Source organism: Prunus persica, chromosome G7, assembly GCF_000346465.2.
Source record: "Prunus persica cultivar Lovell chromosome G7, Prunus_persica_NCBIv2, whole genome shotgun sequence".
Classification (NCBI taxonomy): Eukaryota; Viridiplantae; Streptophyta; class Magnoliopsida; order Rosales; family Rosaceae; genus Prunus; species Prunus persica.
Genome location: NC_034015.1, coordinates 13768360 through 13785817, shown reverse-complemented (window position 1 = coordinate 13785817; position 17458 = coordinate 13768360). Strand labels below are relative to the sequence as shown.

Below are 17458 nucleotides of genomic sequence, written 5' to 3'. Positions count from 1 at the left end.
TAAAACAACTCCTCTATGCATTCACGGAATTGAGTATAATTCCAGACGCTCAATAGTAAAAAGTTAACTTTTGTAATTTCCTTTTACTTGAAGAAGAAAGAAAAAATTTGACTAGTAAATTGTAACATTTTATTTTCCTTGTATAATAAGAATGATTAAACTAAAATGCGAACGTGGTGGAAGCTCACTAGGTCTTCAGTTATGAGACCGTGGTCGCCCCCACACGGAATAGCTACTCTCCATCTTTACACTTGAAATCCTCAAAAGTTTTCTCGTTTCGACATTTTAACGAACAGCTTTCCTTCCCTTAGCGTCCCGACATTTTGCTAACCCCTCCATCTGTAACCCTAAACCCTTAAAACCTAAATTTCATTCGACGCTTTCAAATTAAAATTTGGATCTTTATGTAAATAAATATTTCAAATTAAATAGAAAATTAAAAAATGGCGTCGAGTTTGCACCAATGGGAGTCAGACCCTCTGTTTGCAGCAGCCGAAATTGTCCAAGATTCTGCTGACAGGTCAATTTCTCATCTCCGCTCTTTTTTGTTTTTTTGTTTTTTTTTTTGTTTTGGAGAAAGCGAATAGAATTTGCCTTGATGTTGGCTTGAGAAGAAAGTAATGAGAAGAGAGCTGGAAAGATTACTTTCTGAAATGTTAGTTTGATGAACTTGGTTTCTGAGCTATGAAAGAATGTTTGATATATGCTTTTTTTTTTTTTTTCTTTCTTGAAGTTGTTATTTTTTTGCCATAATCAATTATCACTTTCTTTTTGTTTGCTTTGGGAATAATGCTGCCTTTCACAAATGGACTGCATTTTATTTTTTCTTCGATGCTTTGTTTTCATTTTCAAAATAAAGGGGATTTCAGATTGATGCAGAGGACTTTGGACGTTTGATAGTTTTGTATTTGCAAAAGGAACTTGTCCCTTTTACTACTTTATGCTAATTTCTCGATTTAACAAATCCAATATGTATAATTTTTTGTTTCATTGATTTATTCAACTTATTTGATCTGGTTAAGTCTTTTTATTATATAGAAGTGCTTATGAATTGTGCACTTCCTGAAACCAAAGCTTCTATTTTTTTTGTGGTTCGAATTTTAGGATGGAATCAGTTTTCCGCCTTCTGCTGCATGAGCTCAGTCTTATTCAAGGTGACTGTCCAGACCTAAAGTTACTTGTGTCGATAGATTATCATAAACGTGATCTCGCAACAACACTTGAAACAGCAAAGTGGCAGGTGGTAGTTTATACCAGTGTCAACTTTTTTTCTTCTTCATTTTCTTTGTTTTCTGTTAGTTAGGTTTTAGTGATTCTCTCCTGCCAGTTGGAAGATTTTGAAAGAGCAGTCAGCTTTTCAGCTACGGCAGGCAAGCCCCAACTACAGGAGGATGTAATTTCAAGGCACAATCAGTTTATCAGAGCCATTAGAGAACAAATACTTTATGTGGAGAAGAACTTGGAGGGAACATCAATTGGAGATCCCATGAGAAATACAGAGTGGGTCAACTTGAATGAACAAGATAGAGATGGGTTGGCATTGTTTCTTTCTGGGGGAAATGACACAGACCACTCTGGTTGTTATGATGTGGAGGACAACAGTATCTTGGAAAGATTTCTTGATCCAATTACATCTAGTGCTAAAGACAGTACTTCTGGGATTGTTGAGCACAAAAGCAGAGGAATTGAGAACTTGAATATGAATGGAGTAGTGCCTTTGGACCGCGCTATTGACTCGAGGAAGGAGAACAACTGGACGAAAGTTGGTTCTTATAACAGATTTGGTGAAGGTACAAGGTTGAGTTCTGAATTAACAGATTATTTTCCAGAGACATCTGGTGACAGATATGGAGGTGATGGGAGTCAGGATTTGGAGGCTAATGAAGCCAAACCTGAAAGCTTCTTTTGCAAGGACAAGTTGAGAAGGTTCTGCAGCATAACAAACGTTCTAGGGTTCTTGAATAACATAAGGACTGTTTATGGGAGTAGGGTCACTAGGAATTATACAAAGAGATTTAAAGATGGAGAAGAACAAAGTCATTCCCCATCATGTGCTGCTGATGTTTCTCATGCTGCACAGGTAATTAGACTGCTTTTACTGATAATAAATGCTTATAAGTTATAATTGTTTTGTAGCAAATATGTAAGAGTAATCACCATAGTCCAAGCTGAGAAAATGGAATTTCAGCACTTTGGTCCCAATATAGAAAGATTATGTATTCTCTTTATTGTTTTGAAAAAAAAAAATTAATAATAAATAATGATGAAGAGTGTGGCATAGGGTCTCTTTGGAAACAACTTTTGGCGAGGCAAAAATTCTTTTTTTCGTGATTTCTGAGATCGTTACATTGCAATTCTAGAAGAAATTTTGTGCCATCAGAGAAGCAAAGTACCTTTCTGAAAGATTTTCTGGAGAGCCTTAAATTTGGAGTTTCTCCAAATGGACCCTTAATGCAATGAATCTTGTGAACATGTGCCATACTCATCAAATTTTAAGCAATTGAAAATGGAATTTTATGTTTGGAGTACAAACTATGGTACAATTTTCTTCTATGTTATTAGAGTTTAGTAAATCTTCGTACTTGCAAATTTACAATACAATCCTTGAGGAATTATTGTTAGTGTTGGTGGAGTAAGGAAGATCTTCTGTCCATATGTTCCACTTATTTGCACTGATCAATACTTGAAAAAAGTGTGCCCCTCCCCAAAACCACCAAAAAGAAAGAAAACACAGTGCAATTACTAATATGTTTGGGCTTACATCAAAAAGTGTCTTGGCACTCTGAAATTAGGAACTTTTGTACTAATTACAACTCTTTTAGTTACTCTTAAATCTGTGATTCGAGCATCAAGTTTTCTTTCTTGGATAATTATGAAGATTCTTGAAGTTTCCAATGCTATAAAGTACTGCATGTTCTCATTCTTCTTTGGTAAATTAAAAAAAAAGGGAATACTGGTAAGTTCTTTTTAATTTTCAGTGTTCCAAAAAAGAGAATGTTGTGTGATTATTTCTTCATGGAAAACTTGATGTGGAATATTAAGTTTCAGCCTAGATGCTTATGGGTTTGATTGTCTTTGACAGGGGCAGCGTCAGGGAACATGGTTAGCATTTGGATATAGAAATTTTAGAGAATTATGTGTTGGGGTTCGGTCAAAAGTTATGTACTTACAGTCCTGGCTTGGTGTATTTAGGGCAAGATATCAAAGATCACCTTATGACATCCAAGTTCAGTGGCATTCTGTTCAATTGGTATTGATAGTGGTGCTTACACTCATTATTCTAGGTGACGACATATTCCGTATTATTTTTCTGTAGTCCTTGTTGCTTTTTTATTCACTACATTTACTTATCAATTCTAAATCTAATTGAATGAATACCTTTTTTTTTTTTTTTTTTTTGTTGAAATAAAATTACTTGGTTGTCAACCCAAAGAGGAAAGTAGAACTAATCCATTATCATGCTTTTTGATGTATGATCACTGGAGTATCTGTTCTACCCAAGATGACATAATACTGACTTTTCCTTGTACATAGGAGATCCATATATGGTAGAAAGTGATATTTTTTGCTCTAAGTAGCATGTTAGGACTTGCATTACACATGCATAAGTACAGTGTTCATTTTGTTTGTTTACAGCTGAAATTACATAAAAAATTTCTAATGTTGTGTAGGAATCCACCATGCAAAAGGTAAACTCAACTGTGAAATAAATTTTTGTATAAATTTGTATTTTTAATTTTGTAATATGTTCATTGTGCAGGTAAACTGGTGTCCTGGCTTGCTTAGGGACATTCATTCTTTTGGGTACATCTTACAATCTGTGTGTGCAAGGGTTTTCTCAAGACTTTTTAACCGTGGGAATAACCTGCTTTGTCATTATCTGACCCAATTGTCTTGGTTGGATGCAAACACCTCTGGGCATCGGGTCATTATTTGAGTGTGAATATCTTTGACATTAAGATGTATTGTCTCGCTGATTGACGATACTGCTAGTAGTGGATACGACTGTTTATGTCAAGAATACTTTGGCCCTTGTTTATATTCTTCTAGCAGTTTGTAAATCTTTCTTTTACTCTGAGTGATGATTTTGTTTTTTGGTCTGTAACTCCGAGTAGCTAGTACTGGTGCAATACAGATTTGGGACCCTTTGAACTGGCTCTGTTGATTGAAAAACAGGGTCACAGTTGATCCATTGCTTTCAATGTCATCATGACCAAATTTTACGCTATGCATGGCATGAGGATGCTGGGAGGAATGAATGAAATGGAATTGTCTGGCAGAATTGTATGATACGGAAAGTGCAGACCCTCGCACTTGTCGGGGCTACTGGGTTGAAACCTCTGTAATCGATAGCCTTGAATATGGTAGTCATGCATTCATAACATATTCTTTGAATTACTCATTGTACGTAACATTTCTTCAGCAAATAAGCCAAAACAAAGGATCAATGATTATCATTGATAATAACCAATTGGAAAATTGGATACAGTTGGATAAACTTATATCTCGATCCCCAATATGATAGACAAAGCAATAGCTTAACTCCTTGAAGCAGCAGCAGATCATTTAGCAAATCTGGTTCGTTGGAAGATAAACAAGGAAACTTGGGTCAGGCGACCCCCATCTTCACTGGTGCACATTCTGAACAAGGATGGGTTACCCAGCCCTCACCCTTAGTTCGCATGGAGGCTTGTTGCAGGTGGCGACGTTTTGAGCAGCTTTGTAACGTCTGTTTTTGGCTACTTGCAGTTTGCTTTTAGTTTGACTTCTTTGTTCGTCCTGTTTGTCTGGGACTTTTTCCCTTGTTTGGTTTCATTTTGGTGGCTGCGACTTTGGCCTGTTAATGAAATTCTACTTTCTGACACAAAAAAAAAAAAACTCCTTGAAGCCCTTTTGGACAGGAGGGGTTCGTATTTGATAGGAACTATTTTAGTTATAACCAGCAATAAGTGTGACCAATCTTTGCTTTTCAGTTCTAAGCAGTCTAAATTTTTCTTAATTGAAGCAGAGAAACAATTACAGACCCCAATTGTTATGACATAGCATTTGGAAATGCCCAACAAAAGTTACCTATTAACGTTCTACTATGATGCACTTGTTTCTAACAATCGATATAGGATTCCCGTTGCACTCGTTTTTTGTATCACATCTATCATTTTTATTTTTCCGTAATTGGTAAATTTTTATTTTTTTTATTTTTTATTTTTCCACTTGAAGGCTAATGGAGAAGAAGACTTGTGCACAGTAGTTATTGCCACAAACTTATGATTTTATTTTGTCTTATTATTATTGATTGTTGTATTTGTTGTTTCAGTGAATTCTTTTCAGATTACAATTATGGAGATTGCATCGTAGCTACCATTTCGGTTTTCCATATTACTGATAAAATGTTATCTTTTTTACTTGAAGGGTAATGGAGAAGAAGACTAGAAGTGCACAAGAAATCATAAGTCACAACATGGAATAATCCAAGGAGACTAGAAGTGCACACTCCAATCACAACACATAAGGATTAATGGAAATTTGACAAATCAGAGGGCCATACGGAGAACAAGTTTCAAACCAACCTGGTCACAATCAAGGTCATACATTTATGAGCTCAAGTGTGTGTCTGTGTACTAGTCTAGTAGTACTTAGCAACAAAATTAATATATATTAATAAATAGAAACGAGTCAGACAGACAGACTACTGAAATACGTATATATATATATATATATAGCCTATAGGGAACAAGGAAAGGAAATAAGTTGCATTTCATAGCAGCAGGAGCAGCTTACTCAATTAAATTAGCGCACAAAGCAACCAAGCAGTTTGCCATCGAAGGTGCGACCAGATTCTGAAGCCCAATCGAAAGGAAAGACGCAAGAACCCAAGGTTTTGGTTGAGAAGGATCTTGTTGAACCATCATTATTCTCGGAAATGGAAAATTCGAATGTCACGACAACGAGATTCATCTTCTCCGTCGTAGGAATAGGATGATCATCATCAGCTTCCAAGCCTGGGATGAAACTGGCAATAACAAAGCAGACTTTTCGACCTCCTAGATGGACAAACCTAAACGTGTCATGTGATCTACCAAGTAATGCATGGAACTCTGTCAGCAGATGTAGAGGTTGGATGCGATGATAATAACAATAGCCATTTTCATCATCGTGGAACATGGCGTAGGCTACTACATCATAACCATGTCCATATCCAGGTATGCGTTCATAGCCAAACATTATCTTATTACATTTAAGGTCACTACCTTCCTCCTCCAAGTCCACCACTAAAGCAAGGCCTATGAAGGGAAAAGGCTCAGCAGAGCACACCCACCATTGGCGGGGATTTGGGGCGGCGACGTAGAAGCAAAAAGCTGGAGTTATTGGTGTGGAGACCATGATCTTGGTGCCCACAATCGCATAAGAGAAGTAACGAAATGCACGAGGACAAGGTCGTATATATGGAGGGTCTGGCAGAGTGGTCCAAGTCCCCGAGTTGAACTCCTCAAAAACAGGACTTTTAGAGAAACATCGCGGACCACCAGAGAGAACATAGAGCTTCCCACTAACCTCAACCACCAATGGTTCAGGTTTCCCTTGATGAAGTTCACCATAGCAGCAGTCCCCCTTGATGATCCCCCCAAATTCTCCTTCATCACTAGTAGTGTGACTGTGACCGTGATTGTAGACTTCTTTCTCCTTTCTTTTCCCATCATCATCTGTCTCAAACAGATAAATTTGTTTGCTCCCATATGGTCCGTATCGAAACCCCGTCTTCTGTTTCGGGTCCCGCGGTTCTAGGCCCCCGCAAGAAGAATTTGGGAGCCCAAAAAACCGCAACCCATCAAGTAGGGAACATCCTTGCCCTCCACAGTAGCCAATTTTCGCAGCAACTCTATTTTGGATTTGGATTTGAATGTGGATAATAAATCGCTCAATCTGATGGTCCGGATATCGTAATGAGCATGACCGGTTTTGGACTCGTAGGTACATATATATAGAGACCTACTATTGGTTTCAGTATCATCCGCCACCGGTCCCTCCGGAATTCCCATCACGCGTAGCCTCCTCGCCATAGTTGTTTTTCTTTTTGGAGCTCTCGGATCTATTCTATTAGCTCTAGGTTTTCTGATTTCTTCTGTTTGATTTGCTTATGTGTTGCACCGCTACGCTTTTATATAAAACATAATGAATGTATTTGTTGGCGTGTGTTAATTATAGGAGATTTATTTCCTAATTCTTGTACAATTGTAGACTTTGTTTCCTTTTCTACATATGCGTTAACCCTACTTTATATATACAATTTGCTGAATTTTAATAGATTCCGTTTATTTAAACCAAGTTTTCCTACCAGTACTAACCTTTCTTGTTTTGAATAACTCAACACTTCCTAAAACCAACCCCAAATATTTCCTAAAAAAAATGTCAATTAAAAATAAAATTATTTCCAAAAGAAACGCCAAACTCCTATAGAAATTTTAGAGAATTATGTGTTGGGGTTGGGTCAAAATTTTAGAGACTTTTTAACCGTGGGAATAACCTGCTTTGTCATGACTGTTATGTCAAGAATACTTTGGCCCTTGTTTATATTCTTCTAGCAGTGGATATGACTGTTATGTCTTTTACTCCGAGTGACAATTTTGTTTTTTGGTCTGTAACTCCGAGTAGCTATTACTGGTGCAATACAGATTTGGGACCCTTTGATGAACTGGCTCTGTTGATTGAAAAACAGTCGCAGCCTTAGGTTTTTTTTTTTTTTTTTTTTTTTTTTTTTTTTTGCATCGAAAGATACTTCCATAAAAAGCCAAAAAACGGCCGAAACAGAAACAACAAGAGAGGAAGAATGATCCATTGCTTTCAATGTCGTCATGACCAAATTTCATGCTATGCATGGCATGAGGATGCTAGGAAGAATGAATGAAATGGAATTGTCTGATGGGGAAAGTGCAGACCCTCCCAACTGTCGGGGCTACTGGGTTGAAACCTCTGTAATCGATAGCCTTGAATATGGTAGTCATGCATTCATGACAAATTCTTTGAATTACTCATTGTACGTAACATTTCTTCAGCAAATAAGCCAAAACAAAGGATCAATGATTATCATTGATAATAACCAATTGGAAATTTGGATACAGTTGAATAAACTTATATCTCAATCCCCAATATGATAGACAAAGCAATAGCTTATACTCCTTGAAGCCCTCTTGGACAGGAGGGGTTGGAATTTGGTTGGAACTAATTTAGTTATAACCAGCAATAAGTATGACCAATCTTTGCTTTTCAGCTCTAAGCAGTCTAAATTTTTCTTAATTGAAGCAGAGAAACAATTACAGACCCCAAGCATTTGGAAATGCCCAACAAAAATCACCTATTAACGTTCTACTATGATGCACTTGTTTCTAACAATCGATATAGGATTCCTGTTCCACTCCTTTTTTGGCTCCAAGGTGAAGATCTTCACTGCCACAGCAAACCACTCGTGTCCAAGATTCAACAAATTGCAGATCAAGGGGATCCTAAAACATATATATGAGCCCTGGGATTCTTAAATTCTTTCATGTGTAAAATAGTGTTGTTGTCCACCTGAAATCTATATTACAAGGTATCATTCCCTGCTGCACCCCACAAAACTTCAGAATGTACACTTCAAACAAATGCAGGTACCATCACTGGCGCATCAACTACTTGCACCAAAAGTTGTGAAACTCTAATGTTCTTCAAAGAAGTCAACTAGTACCTCTAGTACCTGAAACAATACATACAATGTTATCGGGTTATCAGTAAGTGAAAGGCACTACCGGAGATTCATTAGTCGTTATCCTGGGCCTATTAATTACTTGTTTGGACACACTGATTCAATTTTAACAAGTACGCATGCATGCAAGCAAAACATCAAAATGCATTGCTAAAAGTCAAATATGATGAAACCTAGAACTTCTTACTTGATCAAGGAGACTCCTGAAGACAATATGCAAATGATATTTAGGGTACTCAAACAAACTTAACAAAACTCTCTTTTTATTTTCGTCCAGACTTAACAAAACTATCAGACCCTACAAAATCCAACCTCACTTACATTAGCAGTTGTGATGCTTAGAAAGCAAATAGTACATTGATCTGAGGCAAGAAATGTATAACCTTACCAAGTAACGGTAGCCTCTTCTCAATCTGACTTCTCTATTTCTCGAAATCTCTTATCCCATTCTTGGGCCTCATAGTCTTGCTCAACCAGATCCCTGTCCGTACTATAGACAATTCTATCCTGCCCAATGAATGTTCTTTGGGCCATGTCCCGAGCACTGAGGAGCTGAATAACATCATACAGTAAAGCAATAAATAGCTATTTTTCTATAATTGAAGGAACAAAGTTAATCAAGTTTCCGTTCTTTATTCAGTTGTCTTTACGTCAACAAGTACAGGATTACATATGACAAATCAAATGTCAAGTCACCCACCATATGAACCTATAGTGCAGAAGAGTACCTTGTGCCCTAAGACAACTTCATGTGAGCAGTCAAGTGAAAAAAACTAGATGATTGTTGTTTGAACTTCACTTATTACAACAGTTAACAAATGCAGGATTGTCAGATTTGCATGTTTTACTTTAATTATTTGGTCAAGAAGATTAGAATGTATTAATGGCTAAATAACAAACATATTCATTGAAAGTTTGTTTTCCTCAAGCAAGCATAAACCTTATTGAGAGAGAGAGAGAGAGAGAGGTTGATCAGCAATAGCTAATATTTCTTTTTATTGCTCAGACACCTCTCCCCGAGAAGCTAGGTGTGATAAAGCACACGTGAATTTTGAGACAGCAAACTAATCAACTGCAAAAGGGAGACAAAATTATAGAGAAGCACCAATACAAACCTTTCGTCTTAGTGAAAGATCTGGCAATTCAAGGGCTCGAGCACACTGCTGTCTTGCTTGATTTCTTTTCTCTATGTCAGCATTTGTCTTAAGCACGATGAACCACCGGAACAAAGGAATTGCAAAGAACGAACCAGCATAAATCTGCAAAATAATTGCAGGAAAAGATAAATCTAACCCCATACTATATTATAATTACATATATGGATGTGTATATACTGTATATATCATTGACAGGATGAAGGTCAGTGTTCTAAAGCACTTAAAGATCAGTTGACCAGTAAACATCGTTAACTACGAAATGTATAACAGGAGAAAGTTCAAAATTTCTCAGCACTAAAAGATGAACTGAACATTAGAGAATCAGATTCAATTTCTGTACAAAGCAATGGCAAAAAGGCACATATGCTTAGTTCCCATTTTTCAACCTCCGATCACCAGCACATCAACGAAGCCACTCGCTGGTTATTGTTATTAAAAGGCTACCCCAAGAAATCAGATTTTTAAAGGGTGTGGTGAGATCACATGAAAAATAGCTGCCAAAAATTAAAATAGAAGATAACTATAATGCCACTAACCAAGTAGACAAAGTTCGTGAAAGTAACCAGTCAAGCAAATTCCTAATGTCAATATCAGAATTCAGGCTTTTTATGATTTTTCCATAATAAATAATAAAAGTAAAACATAAACATACACTTCCATAATAACACCAGAAGTCATAAGCAAAACTCTCACTTGTAATATTTGATTAAATAAGAACTACTTAACAAAAATATATATAGTCTGGATCACAGGTAGGGAATTTTTATTTAATTGAAAGCAAATCATACCTGAAGTAGTGGAAATATGCCAGTAATAAACTTAATAAAACCAACTGGTGCAATTGAAGTATCCCTTCAAATAAGAATGGAAGCGGGACACATCAGATCAATATAGAGGAATTCCAACTGAGCAATAACAAAGTTCAACTCAAACATACTTTAAGATGGCTCCAAGAAAGATAACCCCAAATAAATTAAGTCCACCAAGTCCAGCGACCATTGCTCTCTCAGTAATGCTAGTGTTGCTGCAAAGAGAAAACCAAACTGTTTCAATTTAGTTTCCAGATGAATTCACAACATAATTGGGAAAATCAAATTGAATAATAAAGGACCTGAATTGCCATTTCTTCTCCTTGAAAAATTTATCAACTCCTCCAACAAAATCAGTCCATCTTCTCCCCACATATTCCTTCCTTCCACTCCTTGGAGTAGAAGCTGTGCGCTGTAGAGATGGAAATTGGTACAGAATGTTTCCCTGCATAATAAGCATTTTTTTATTTTTTTTATTTTGTGAATAACTACTTATATATCTTTTCATTTACGTCAGAAAAGTAAACAATTAAAAAAATTAATGGATGGCAAGCATGATGGATTTAAAATCCAGAAGCATATGGTCAATTTCATACAGCAAACACTTAAAATTAATGATTTCACAATTTGCAATGATGTACTAGTTCAAAGGAAAAAGAAAGTGATTTATTAAACAGTTCTTATAGTACGTATATGGAGAAAGACCAAGAAACTGAAGTCATTGCTTTAAACCAAAACATTAAACATACCTCTTCATCTATTACAGGCTGACCCTCATACCGTAAAAGAACAGGTAAGATGTATGTTTCATCATTCTGAAATTAACAAAAAGTTAAAAAAGTCAAGCATCTGAATAAGGGCCAAAAAGGAAACATGCTGAATATAGTAAAAGAAACTGAAATTTTCAAGTCCTTTAAGAGTTTGAACTGATTGAAATGCTCAATATGAAGCCAAACAACACAAATATACAATTGGTGAACTCAATTTATGGTTGGAAGTTTTTTCTTTTTTAAAGAAAGAAAGTAAAGATCACAACTATCTAACATTTTTTAGTATGAAGCTTTGAAGCACCGTGTACAAGAACAATTTCGGTTTGATCACATAAGGAACCATTCCAATGTTCTACTGTGTACTGTGTTCAATTAACTAACCAATGGATACAACTACTTATTCTTGACCATCAAACAAATAATCCAATCTCAGCTGGAGCTAGTACGAATTCTCCAAATACGAGAGCAGAGCTGGATTACATTACGAATTGGGAATTCCACACGAACTTCTACAACAACAAAATATTTACCAGAGTTCCCCCTGAAGTTTCTACATCAAGATATGGAGCAAGCTCTTCAGCTGCAACAACTCCACCATTAGAGGCTATGTATTGCCCAATCTGCAAGTACAGTTCATGGAACAATTGCCATTACATTTTTATACAGATCTGCCATTATTTCTAATGACACTCAAAATAACAGTTCCATCATAACAGATTATAGAATTTTAGGAATAAGATAAAGAGTCCCACAACTAAGGAAGTCTTCTATCAAAAAATTAGAAGACTTTACCATACGTGGCCCACAGTTTCTGACAGGAGCACCAATTACATTCAGTATTCGTGAAATTTTATATTTTACAATAATTTATATATAGCTTTAGGGAAGTAACAGAAGTTTAAAAAATAATCAAAATAGAGCTATCTGCCAATGACCAAATGACCATTACTACGACTTCCACCTTTTTCATTACCAATTAAAATCATAGACGAGTGCAGTCCATTACTTTAAATTTTATGATTCCCTTTTTTCTTCCTTCTGTTGAATTCTAAATATAGTAATTTCGTGTATAATACTCATGTTATACATGTACGTATGTATTTTTCAAAAATACTTCCTTTCCCGTACATTTCTAAAAAAATGCAGTAAAATACACATTTTTAAAATCAAAGGCACTATACACGTATTATATGTTTACATACGCATTTTTCATGTTTGGCACATGTATTATTTACAAATTTTCAACTAATGCAGGTAAAATGCATGTTTTATACATGTCTTTTTCACATATTATTGAATAAAAAGACATTCAAAAAACTTAAATAAAGAATACTTAAGTACTATATAATTGCCGAATGTTTCAGCATAATTTATTATTATTTAAATATTGATGAATAACACGAGGACATATTTTATTCATATGTTTCCTCTCTCGTATTTTACTAACTATACACAAAAGATATTATGATTAGAGTATCATTTCCATATAATGATAATGCTTTAAATGATGATAAAATGTAAAAAAATACAAGAGACCTCAACAAAGTTGTAAACTGATGCAGACTCTTTCAAAGTATTCCATCAAGGAATTGCATAAGAATTTACAAGAAGACACCATAACTTATTTCAAATTCCAGTATAAAAAAGTCTTCACAAGATTTTAAGGGGCAATATGTACATGTAGCTTGAGAGGAAGGGGAGAGAATTATATATACCCCTAATTACTAGTTTAAACTCTAACAAGGGAGAAATGAACTTGAACTAAAAGGTATACGAACACAACCAATAAACTGAAACAAATTGTTGAAAGCAACGAACCACTGAACTCAGTGCTCGATTATTACCAACTTCCATCTCTCTTCTTCGATTCCTTGGTTTGGATCACCATCGCCAAATACAAATGAGAAAATCTAAAAGAAAACATTTATAAAGTCAATACTTTCAGTTTAAACAAAACTAGGAAAGAGCCAACAAAAATAAAGAATGATTCAGACCAACACATACAGATTCAACGAATTTCATCTTATTATCATCTGTTTGTGGTCGTCGCCTCCTATAGTAATATGGATCCCAGTACCTTAATGAAATAAATAGTAAGGGAAGTGTGAGCAAAAGTCTCTTCCAAGTTTCAACGAATAAAATAACTAAACCAGAAACCCTTCCATGTTGTTATGAAAAGCATATTTAACATGCAAGTATAGAATGCATTACCAAAAGAGGTCAGTGGGGCTGAAGTAAAAATTGAACCCCGAATCATACGACCTTCCTCCCCGTCTTCCACGATTGTCATCTTCACTGTAACCAAAACACTAGAGTCAACCATCCTTCCCACAATATAAACGTATTTATCAATAAAAACAATAATGGTGCCCTAAAAATTTACCTTCTACCAGAAGACAGAGCAACAACAATTGCAGTATAAACAAGAACAATGGAAGCAATTAGGGCAGTTCCAAATGAAACCCTTGCTACATACTCGGCCCCGGCCTGTCAAAAGGCATGGTATTAGTGCCAATTGCCAAACATTAGTTACAAAACAAACTTCAACAAAAAATCAAATTCCACAAATAATCACTACCTTTGCCTTCTCAAGCAGAGGCTCAACTTTCATTCTAAAAGATTTGCCTACAAGCTTTGCTCGATAATCCTTGGGGAAAACATAGAGTACATCACCTTCATCCGAGACCTGTTGAGACCATCTTGAAAACAACAATTGCACTCACCCACTAACACAATTTGTAAAAGTAACTAAACAAAGCTACAGACCCCATTCTCTTTCTTCACAAACACAACCTCCCAACAACTATCACATACATATATGTGTACAAGTACATAAATTTTTGAAAATAAGTACCTCCAAGAAGCCTTCTGTGTCAGCAGCGAGAGCTTGCAAAGCATTCTGAGCTTCATTGAGCTTGAGCCCAGCCCTGCCAGCCACGTCACCAATCGTCACTCTTCCTCCGCAAGAGTCCACAGCTTCCATTGCTCGCTTTCTCACATCTGAAGGCAACTTATCGCTCTCGACAGCACCGCCGGGCCTAATTGCAGTGGTGGCGTCGAGGCTTGCCTTCACAGCCGGCACGAAAACCCTAGATTCTCGAAACTTCGCACCAAAGCCCGCGAAAATGGGCGTTTGGATAAGACGAAAGGTTTTGGGACGGTTGGGGAAAAGTGAGGCTTTGAACACGAGGCGAGAACTCGGCTTCGGTGGAAGTGTGAAGCAGGTGGCTATTGACGCCATTGATTGATTTCTGTTGAAAAGTTGCAATTTTTGGTAGGGTGGTTTTTTAAGTTCTGGCCATGGAACTCACTTTCTCTGCTGAGTGGCTCAGAATTGGAGCTTCGGATTTTCTTTTCTTGTTCCCCTGTACAAGCTATTGGACTAGGAGGAGATGATGCAGGTGAAATGACTGTCCTGCCCTCGTCAGATATTAAGGGATAATATCGTTTGGAAAATTGAAAATTTGTTGGTGGTGGAGATAGGGGTGGGCATTAGAACCGCAAAACCGCAAAACCGAACCAAACCAAACCGAAAAAATCCGGAAAAAACCGTGTTGACTAAAAAAGTCAAAAACCGAGTCAAATCCAAACCGAACCGGTTCAGACCGGTTCCGGTTCCGGTTTTCTACTACAAGGAACCGGTCCAATCCGAACCGGTCCAATATAATTAATTAATATATATTTTATATATTTTATATATTTATATTTTATATTTTATATATAGTTAACATGTGGCTGTTTTGTATTGGGTATCTAAAATACTACCGTACGCACACACACACAGGATCATCACAACTAAAACACACGATTTAGGGGTTTCTTCTTCCTTCTTCGATTTTTTTCCTCTCCCTCTCTCTGATTTCAGAGCCGCCGAACCCGAAGAACCTTTCCTTTCCTCTGCGTGAAACCATTGTTGCAGCCATCCTTGTTCTTCTTCAGCCGTCGCGCCGTCGTCCTCGTCACGCAAGCAGGTTCAATTCTTCTGGCTTTCTTTTTTCTTTGTTTTTTCGTTTTGTTTCTTTTCCCCCTTCGATTCTCTGTCTGACCATCTCTATGTCCATTATTGAGCTATGAGCTGTATGTGTTAAGTGAGCTTTTATGTAATTTGTGATTTTCAGGCAAGAAGGGCATTGCGGGCTTTGAGGGGGTTGGTGAGGTTGAAATCATTGATAGAGGGCCAATCTGTTAAACGGCAAGCAACTACCACACTAAGATGCATGCAGACTCTTGCTCGTGTGCAGTCTCAGATTCGTGCAAGGAGAATCAGAATGTCCGAGGAGAATCAGGCACTACAGCGACAGCTCCAACACAAACAAGAGAAAGAGCTTGAGAAATTCAAAGCTTCTGTAAGTTTATAAACTTTATATTATGTTTATTTAAGCTGTCTATGTGTGCTCCTGTACAATTGTGATGGTTGTGGTTTGTTCATCTATTTTCATCCTTTCATTCGCTTTGTTTCTCTTGTTGGTCAATTCCACAATTTGCTCGCATTTGCTCTGCCATCTGTGTGCATCTGTGTTGCAATGTTCTGGTGAAATTCGCCGGAAAACTTTTTATTAAAAAAAGAAGAGAAGATTATTAAAGTTTTCATCTGGATCCAATTTCACGTTAACTTTAAAAAAAGATTCTAAAAGAAGCAAAAATTCAACTCTCTTTTCTCCAAAATGTGAAAAAAATTGGTTTGAAGGGCCATAGTTTCACAACGAACTTCACTGGAATTTTTGCAAAGAGCCAAAAAGGTTTAATTAAGAACCCACTCATGCCTTTTGTATCGGTCAGTTGTTTGTTTTTACATTTAGCAGAAATTATATGGAGGAATATTTGGTTTTGCTTCCATGCACTGTTCTCTGAGCTTAATTTCCAATTTATTTTACCCTCTAGTTTTAGATTAGTAGAAATCTCTCTCTCATCACACACAAATGTGAAGACTTAGATATCTCTACATTTTGTAATCACCATACTATCCTAGTCGGGCTTTAATCTTTGTTTTTCAGTTTTTCAGTTTTGCAGTTTTTTAGTTTTGCAGATTTTCAGTTTTGCATATTTTTGTTTTGCTTTATTACTGCTGTTGCTGTTCAGTTTTTCAGTTTTTCATTTTGCAGTTTTTCAGTTTTGCAGATTTTCAGTTTTGCATATTTTTGTTTTGCTTTATTACTGCTGTCATAGGTTTGACAGTGTATAATTGGTTTCAGTTTTTCAGTTAATTGGTTTCTGTTTTTCAGTTGCTTTCTAGTTAAGTGTTGATATTATCATTTAGTTGGAAATGATAATTTGTAATTGGATTGTATATATGAGGGTTGTTTATGTTGTTAAGTTGTGTTTTTGTTAATATATATCATGTTAAGTTTTTTTCTTTGTTTTTTGTTTTTGTAATTTTATATGTGCTTTATTAATGTATTATATAATATGTATGTTGGACTAATATTTTAATGGGTTTATGTTTTTTTTATGTAGATATTATGAGTTCATCCACACCTAGCACCATAGCTCCAACTACTTTTCAATGTTAGGAGGAATTTAATTTGGGTTGTAATGTATATTTGGATTGAATTTGGGTTGTATTTGGCTAGTAATTTATTTTGGAACTTATTTTGTTGAAGTTTGATTTAATTTGGGTTGTAATTTATATGTTGAAGTTGGATTTAATTTGGATTGTATTTTTGTTGAAGTTGGATTCATTTTGATGATGTTGAAGTTGGATTGAATTTGGATTGAATTTTTGTTGAAGTTGGATTCATTTGAATTTGGATTGTATTTTTGTTGAAGTTGGATTCATTTTAATGTGTTGAAAGCTTGATGGAACCTCAAATTTGGGGTATGTTAGTATATAAAATACATTTTGGGCAGATTTGTTAAAATTTAAAAAAAAAAAAAAAAAAAAAAAACCGGAACCGCAAGAACCGAACCGGAACCGGACAGGTCCGGGTTGGTTCGGATTTCTGTATGGATGTTGAGCAGAACCGGTCCAAACCGAACCGGTCTGCA

At 36.1% G+C, this 17458-nt stretch overlaps 2 protein-coding genes and 1 long non-coding RNA gene across 5 annotated transcripts; 2 read left to right on the top strand and 1 right to left on the bottom strand.

Moving 5' to 3' along the window:
• LOC18770722 lies at positions 3-4228 on the top strand. 3 transcript variants are annotated; one of them, XM_020568840.1, is made up of 5 exons: positions 4-520; positions 1105-1240; positions 1328-2080; positions 3083-3284; positions 3761-3904. In XM_020568840.1, the coding sequence occupies exons 1-5, from the start codon at positions 444-446 to the stop codon at positions 3784-3786; spliced, it is 1194 nt and encodes a 397-aa protein (XP_020424429.1). In that variant the 5' UTR covers positions 4-443; the 3' UTR covers positions 3787-3904. The 3 variants fall into 3 exon arrangements, with proteins under 3 accessions (XP_007204474.1, XP_020424429.1, XP_020424430.1); XM_007204412.2 differs by lacking the exon at positions 3761-3904 and having other exon boundaries at positions 3-520; positions 3083-3400; XM_020568841.1 differs by lacking the exon at positions 3083-3284 and having other exon boundaries at positions 3761-4228.
• Positions 8056-14880, bottom strand: LOC18771895 (uncharacterized protein At5g03900, chloroplastic). The gene is made up of 14 exons (XM_007203628.2): positions 14328-14880; positions 14052-14159; positions 13857-13960; positions 13685-13768; positions 13478-13550; positions 13318-13383; positions 12004-12093; positions 11453-11518; positions 11006-11148; positions 10832-10918; positions 10683-10746; positions 9853-9996; positions 9126-9289; positions 8056-8728 (listed from the first exon to the last, which is right to left on the bottom strand). The coding sequence occupies exons 1-13, from the start codon at positions 14712-14714 to the stop codon at positions 9146-9148; spliced, it is 1560 nt and encodes a 519-aa protein (XP_007203690.1). The 5' UTR covers positions 14715-14880; the 3' UTR covers positions 8056-8728; positions 9126-9145.
• On the top strand, positions 15213-17089 carry LOC109950148. Its single transcript, XR_002272450.1, has 3 exons — positions 15213-15444; positions 15592-15819; positions 16928-17089. It is a non-coding gene; the product is annotated as an uncharacterized LOC109950148 (long non-coding RNA).